The sequence below is a fragment of the Danio aesculapii genome, chromosome 5 (assembly GCF_903798145.1).
Source record: "Danio aesculapii chromosome 5, fDanAes4.1, whole genome shotgun sequence".
NCBI classification, from domain to species: domain Eukaryota; kingdom Metazoa; phylum Chordata; class Actinopteri; order Cypriniformes; family Danionidae; genus Danio; species Danio aesculapii.
Window position 1 is genome coordinate 28,048,343 of NC_079439.1, and position 7,921 is coordinate 28,056,263.

The 7,921-nt window shown below is 36.4% G+C and overlaps 1 protein-coding gene across 4 annotated transcripts in view; it reads left to right on the top strand.

Moving 5' to 3' along the window:
* tango2 (transport and golgi organization 2 homolog (Drosophila)) overlaps positions 1-3,443 on the top strand; it is a 40,493-nt gene extending 37,050 nt beyond the window's left edge. For all 4 annotated transcript variants that reach the window (XM_056457815.1, XM_056457817.1, XM_056457818.1 and 1 more), the window contains 2 exons: positions 1,752-1,856; positions 1,966-3,443. In XM_056457815.1, coding sequence (XP_056313790.1) covers positions 1,752-1,856; positions 1,966-2,086 — 226 coding nt within the window. In that variant the 3' untranslated portion in view covers positions 2,087-3,443. The remainder of the gene's footprint in view (positions 1-1,751; positions 1,857-1,965) is intronic.
* Positions 3,444-7,921: the final 4,478 nt, after the last annotated feature.

Genomic DNA, 7,921 nt, shown 5'->3' on the forward strand with positions numbered 1-7,921 from the left:
GATATTGATGTTTTTACTTCATTAAATAAAAGAAAAAAGAAATGGCACACTTCAATTTAGCCAGCTAAACTGCTAGCCAGCCAAATGAGTGGTAATGCCACACAAACACACTCTACCAGCACGACTTGGCACAGTTGTCTAACAGTACCTAGAATATCAGACCAAAAAACATTCTACTCAATAATGGAAAAGCAGCTTTTGCCAGAAAAGTAGACGATACCAGTAGAATACTGACCTTTTAGGCACATTGTTTTGGTCCTAAATGCCTCATAAATCATTCAGATTAAAGTATTTTGAAAAAGTAGGTTTTAGTGATGGGTCGTTCTTGAACGACTCATTCATTTTGAATGAATCTTTTGTATGAGAAGGATGAGTTCTCTCAGAGAGTGATTGGTTCATTCGCGCATGTGCACATTTGTGCAGGTAGAGTGGAGGATTGGTTCCTTTTTTTAATCTTCTATCGGGTTTGAGTCGTTTATTCATCACGTGAAAGACAGAAGTCAATCATATGCAGTCAGAGCCGGAAAAAGATTTGGATAGCATTTTATTTTGATGATCCGTTTGAATGTTAGTAGACTGTCTGCTTAATATCTGTTGATACTGCTTCTTCAACAGACATTTAACTGATTATTAGAAACTTTGTAAGTACATGTTAACGTACACTAACCCTAACCACAACCCTAACAGTCTACTTGATCTAATGAAAATTAGTTGGCATGTAGATGTAATGTAACTTAAATTCAACAAACGGACCATCAAAATAAAGTGTGACCAAAGATTTGATGCGTTCATTTCTCGAGTCCTCAGGTTTGAGTCATCTTTCTTTACATGCTGTCACGTGATAAACAAACGACTCAAAAACCAGAAGACTCGAAAGGTGAACTAATTATGGCTCCTTTCGGTTCAGACTGTACACGTGCATAGGTTGAGCTTATATGTCAGTGTGACATGAACGAACTACTCATATTTGAAGACCTGTCAGAAGAGGTGAGCTGACATAATCATAGACAAAAGACCAGGTAAACAACGAAGGATTGTTTTCTCTTTCTTATAGCATTCTAGTTATGACTTGTTTGTAGTGTGATCAACGTTTGGTGTAGTTGTAAATGAGTTTGGAAGCAACTCATTCATTCATTCATTCATTTTCTTTTCACTTAGTCCCTTTATTAATCAGGGGTCACCACAGCGGAATGAACCTACAACTTATCAAGCATAGGGTTTATGCAGCAGATGCCTTTCCAACCGCAACCCAACACTGGGAAACACCCATACACTCTTGCATTCACACACATACACTACGGCCAATTTAGATTATTTGATTCACCTATACCGCATGTCTTTGAACTGTTGGGGAAACCGGAGCACCCGGAGGAAACCCACGTGAACACAAAGAGAACATGCACACAGAAATGCCAACTGACCCAGCCGGGCCTCGAACCAGCAACCTTCTTTCTGTGAGGTGATCGTGCTAGCCATTGCACCACCTTGAAACCTGGAAGCAACTCGTAACATTTTAATAATATTTTGGCAAATTGAACAAAATGACTCGAAAGATTTGTTCATCTCAAGGAACGAGACTCAAAGGTTCAAGTCGGTAAATTAATCCAAACTTCCTGTCACTAGTAGGTTTGGGATAAGGGGACAGAATATAAAGTCTACAGTATAAAAAGCATTACATCTGTAGGAAATCCATCTTAAATCATGAAAACCAACATGTGTTTGTGTGTATATCTCACCTCTGTTTCCTCCAGAAACAGCCCAGACCCTGCGCAGGAGAGTCAAGGTGTAGGCTACAGTAATGCCATGCTAAAAGCGCTGTCTGCAGTGTGTGTTCGCTCACCGGGATACGGCACAAGGTCCCGTCATTCTCTTCCTATCGTCATCTCCATAACCAATTCATGCACTTTAAATCTCACCCTGCAGTTCTGAAATCTAACCAATGTCATACCTGTGTGTCCATTACAGGACCAATACAGTCATCCTCATTGACCGAGAGGGAAACGTCAGCTTTACGGAGCGCACCATGCAAAACTGTGACATCACCCAGTGGAGGACGAACAGCTTCCACTTCAGACTGCAGGAATGAAGGCCAGATTCAGGGCCAATGGAAGAGATCTTTCACGGTGTGCCTTTATCCAGCCATTATCTGCTCAAGCCATGCAGCACCACTGTTTCTACCAGTATGAACGTCAAGGCCTTCCTGTTTACATGGGAAAGCATTTAATTATTATTATTATCATTATTATTATTATGGCTCTTTTCTGAGAGGAAGCTTGATTGCACTTTCTTTTTCTCTTTTGTTGTTTAAAGTAAATCTTCTATCTAATTTAGCTCAACAACCAGCGACGTCCACACTGAATACATGTCCATAACCTCATTTTTCTATACAGTATTCAATTCCATCCACAGATTGTTTTCTCGCAAATCAGTTGAAATGATTTCACCTGGATGTCATTACACTGTAAAAAAATGCTGGGTTCCACACAATTGATTTGTGTTAAGGCAACATGAAAAAATTAATGTTTTTACAAATTTAGGTGGATTGAACATAAAACAACCAAGTTGTCCCAAAAAACCTCAAGAATTTTGATTTTTCCAGTTCGTTTTAAATAAGAAGTTAGAACAAACTTCATCGTGTTCATGAGTGTATGAGGTGTAGTTTTCAGAACATGGTGTTCTCTCTGCTTCTGCTAAAGGTGTAATTCACCCTAAAATTATCAATTCTAAATTTTGTTGTTAATTTACTCACCCTCAGGGCATCCATTCTTCTTTTTTTAGCTGAAACCATTGTCATGGATTATTAAAAATGCAAGTAGACACATATCTTAGTACTTTGAGATTAAAAAGAAAACGAAGCAATTTAAGAGTCATGGCCCCTGATGATACATTCAGGTCTAATACAGCAAAAATGCTAGCCCGTGCAAGAAACCGCACAGTATTCACAACGTTATTACTATTATGTAAGTCACATCCTCTGCAAACAATCCAGAGAACATTCACAAGCACCGTAATGAAGTTGGTATAAAAATATATTGGGAATTAGTAAACCGTTAGCCTCCCCAGTAATAATAGAAGCCCATTACTTTTACATAATATAAATATATAAGCCTTCGTGATAACACTCTGCACAATTGTCAGAGTATTACATTTGATTTGCTACAGTAGTTTATGTTTAAGGCGCCTACATCTTTGGCCTGAGAGTGAGTAAACTAACAGCACTTCACTTTCCAACTATCATAAGTGGTTATTTATGAATAATGTAAAACAATGTTATTTATCATCCACTGAATACAGTTTTATCCCAAACTAAACTGTCATTGGCATGAAACGCTGTTGGGCACGAATTGTTTGAGGATTAAGATGTTTACTGCCAAAGATTAATTGTTACAGTTACATTCTTGGAACACAAAATAAATGGTCTTCATAATTGTGTACATTGTAAACGTGGAATGTTATTGGGAGCGGTGGGGATGCACTGTAGTGACTTTGACTCAGGAACACATTGAAAGCTACCCAGCTGGCACACAACGTCATAAGACATTAATATTAGGTTAGATTTAGGTCGTGATGTAAGGTGACCAAAATTCAATGTCTAGCCAGTGTATAAGGACAACGTTATTTTGACGTCCAATAACAACATCAAATGACGTTGATATTTGGTTGATTTTAGGTTGTGTTGAAACGTGACCAAAATCCAACGTTGAGCCAACATCTTAAACCAACATCATATTACGTTCATTTCCAAACAAAATGCACCGTCAACCATGACGTTGGGGTACAATATCAATCTGACGTCATGTTGACGTCTTGTGCCTACTGGGAATACTGCCAAATAAAAAATGAAGCTCTTTTTTCAATAATTTGATAAAAAAATTGATGAATTCATCTTAGATTAAAAAAATGTTCAGTCATTAAATGTAGCCAGTTTGATTTAAGTGTGTTTAGTTAAAAGTCTGTATGGTTTGATATCGCCATTGCTGCTTCTGGTTGTCATGCTGTCTGAGTTTTAAAATCATTGAATCGATGCATTTTGTTAGCTTTCAGGAATATGATATGAATATCAGTTGATTACAGTGTGCCTGAAATTTATTATTTAGCTTTTAAATGACTTTTTCGTTTGCATCCCTTCTTGTCTGAAGCCGCCTTTCCACTGCACATGACAAAGGAAAAGCCACAGTCCAGAAGTCATTCATTTTCAATGGAGAGTAGTCTGGGAGCTCCAATCATCTCCGTATGGGGAAAATTCGGATCCGATTTGAGCTGCGGAACTGTTAAAATATTTGAACTCCTGCGACTGGACTGTATCAGGCCCGTAGCCGGGGGGGGGGGGGTTTCGGGTGGTTCGAAGGACCCACCTCTCACTGACATAGGTCCACAATTTGTCCCAAACATAAGCTCATTTGCTGCACCATCGTAAGTAGTGAAAATAACCCATCAAAAAAGGCTTTAAGACCAAGCAGAATGTTAGCCGTCACACCGGTGTGACATCAGCTAATCAGTTTTGACCAATGCAAACAATTATTCAACATCTGGCTGTGCAAGAAAACATGCAATATGATGTATGTGAAGTAATTTTTTGCTACTGTTTTATTGTTAAATAGAGAAAACATTTGACAAGTAACTTTTATTCTAAATCTGGGACCTTATTCTTGAAACTAAATTTTTTGTTTTTTTTATTTTTTTTTATTATTCAAAGTGGCAAATTCTAACTGAGGAAAGTTGAATGTACTGATTTGTTGTTTGCCTAACAAATGACAATAGACCACAGTTTTTTAATTTAAAACTTTAACAGATTGCTATTTTTTATATATATATTTTTTGATATATGATGTAATAAATTAGTATTTTAAAAATATTTATTCATATTTCATTATTCAAAATCTTTAAGAAATATTTTGGTACATTAAAAATTGTGGTTAAAAATGTCTCTAAATTAAATAGAAAATGAGGCAAATAACTGTAAAAAGGTCCACATTTTGAGAAAAAAAGAACCACCCCTTTCACCAGGCTGGCTACGGGTCTGCGTATGCGACCGGCCGAACAGATGTGATGTATTCCAGAGTTGTCCAAGCAGGTTCATGTGCGCAAGATGAGAAATGCTAGTTTCTTGTTTTTGTTTTTTGTTTTGTCAGAAAAGGTCTATATTTTAAAAAAAACACTTCTATTCATAAATATGTAATAAAAATACTATTATAATTAATACATTCCCTCCATAATTTTTAGCAGTCCATGATGAGTTTCTAGTATTCATTCATTCATTCAGCCATGGTGAACGCACGGAGAATAAAGGCTCTTGCTTTTACCCTTCTTTATTTCGGACACTACCATGAGATTCAACTTCCCATGGTGCACGACAAAACTGAATTTTCTGTGCGAGTGCCACAAGGGGGCGTATTCTGACAGTTGTGTGCAGTGGAAAGGCGGCTTAAATCTGATATTATCACCTTGGCACTTGCAAACAGTTGTTTTTGCTCACCCTAGATTAGATGGAGGACTATGCTTGAGGACTAATGAATGAGTTAAAGGGATAGTTCAGCTAAAAGTAGATTCACTCTCCCTAATGTGGTTTTTAAATCTTTATGAGATTCTTTCTTCTGTTGAAAACAAAGGAAGATATTTTGAAGAATGCTGGTTGCTGGGACCCATCCACTTCCGTCATATATTACAGTCAGTGGGTTCCAGCATTTTTCAAAATATCTTCTTTCGTGCTCAACAGAAAAAAAAGGAACTCAATTTTGTTTGAAAACAGATGTCAAACTCAGTTACTGGAGGGTCGCAGCTCTGTCAACCCTGCTTTAAAGCTAGTTCTTTATGTGTTGTGTTTCATTTTACTGAAGTTTTACTACAAAGCTAACTGAAATCAAATGTGGGAGATGAAGTATTCAGTTCAGTGCAGTGAGCCGTGTTGGTTTCTCGTTTTCATGTGTGTCAAGAATAAAGCGTATACTGTGCTCAATAATAGAGATGCAAATTACTGCACGGCATGAAAATAAGCTTACAGCTGACATTTACTGCAGAGATCTGGCTTATTGTGGTCTGCTGCCATCTAGGGTCATGTTCATTTATTTTACAGCCTGCTATATACTCTTTGTCTATCTATAGCACAAGTGTCAAACTCAATTGCTGGAGGGCCGCAGCTATGCACAGTTTTGCTCCAGCCCTATTTAAACACAGCTGAATCTTGAACACTTTGATTATTAGCATCAACTGTGTTTGATTAGGTGTGGAGCAAAACTGTGCAGAGCTGAAGCCCTCCAGGAATTGACACCTACAGTACGACCTATAGCAGGGAGGACCAACACTGTTCATGTGCATCAACCTTCCTGCAGATTTCAGTTGCAACCCATATCAAACACACCTGCCTGTAATTATCAAGTGCTGTTGAAGTCCCAATTAATTGGTCCAGGTGTGTTTGATCAGGGTTGGAGCTGAACTCTATGAAGGTATAGATCTCCATGAACAGGGTTGAGCACCCCAGGTCTATAGGCATCTTTATACAGCAAAGGTGGCACAGAAATCGAACCTGAAACTGCAAAACACTTCAACATTATAAATTTACACAGACTGTTTAAAGCAGCATAGCATCTTACATAGAATTAGCAGAATCAGTTCCTCTTTTAGGGCCACCTTAAATCGGTTGTGTGAAGATAATTTCTGGCTCACTATACAATGTTATTTACTTGTAAAAAATATATATATTTAAAAGGGGATTGGGGGGTCATTAAAATTTTATGCTTTTGAAATAAAGCTGCGGTCACTGGACTTATTTTTTAATATATAAACTATAATTATTTTTTTTATTTATTAATTCAAGAACGACTCATACAAAACAATGGCAGAGGTATACAATAAAATATGAAAAGCAAAATAAAATTATATAGAGGTACAAAAATCAATAGGTAAAAAAAATAAAGAACAATATATATTACAAAAATGCTAGGCCTTGCTAACTCACAATAACTTAAAAGTGTCAAACAAATACACAGATTTATCAGCTTTTCTGTTTGTACTCTCCTTAATGGTATTTATAAAAATATTTAGATCTTTAAGTACCACTAAAAAAAAGAAGTTTCATATTTCTAAATTTATATCGATGTATATGACATCTGGTAAGTATAATCAAAAGATTGATAACATAAGCATTTTCCAACTTATCATAGATCAAAAAACTAAAAACAACATATTCATACAGTAAAAGAAAAGTTGACAGCACTTTTGTCACTTATAAATTTAGATACCTTCCACCATAACCGTTTTGTATACAGACAATGGCAGGCAATATGAGGTACTGTTTCTGTGTATAATGAACAGATTGAACAATTGACATATATGTCTTCAATAAATGGTTAAAAAATGCTTAACGGTCAAATTTGTGTAGGATCTTAAATGACATTTCTTTGATTTTATTTGTAATTAGATATTTATTAGGTAATACCCAAACTTTCCTCCAATCAATATTTTGAATAAACTTTGAATAAAGACCAATAAAAAATAGCATATGGTTTACTAACCAGTTCTTTTTTAATAGTAGATGTATGTTCTAAATGAAAAACAATTTTTTCTTGCAAGCTTGTGCGACAAGTTTCGCAGTTCGCAAAGTTCAAGCTTGGTGAACTCTGACCTGCGAATATACATCACTTGATTGCGTGAGACCAACCGAGGATGAAAACATGACCTCTCTGTAGAGAAACTTAAAATATTGACCAATTGCTCGCTTTTTTTAATGTCTAATCATCTTGTTTAATCCCGCCCCTTTTCACAGCGTACAACAGAATTTCACAGAACCGTTCAACAGATTTTTTCATGCTCAAAGTCTAGTGTGACTGCATCATTATGCACACTATTCTATCCAATATTAAATTATATATACAGACAAGCAAGGACATTTTTCACAGTATTTACTGTTATATATTTTTTCTGA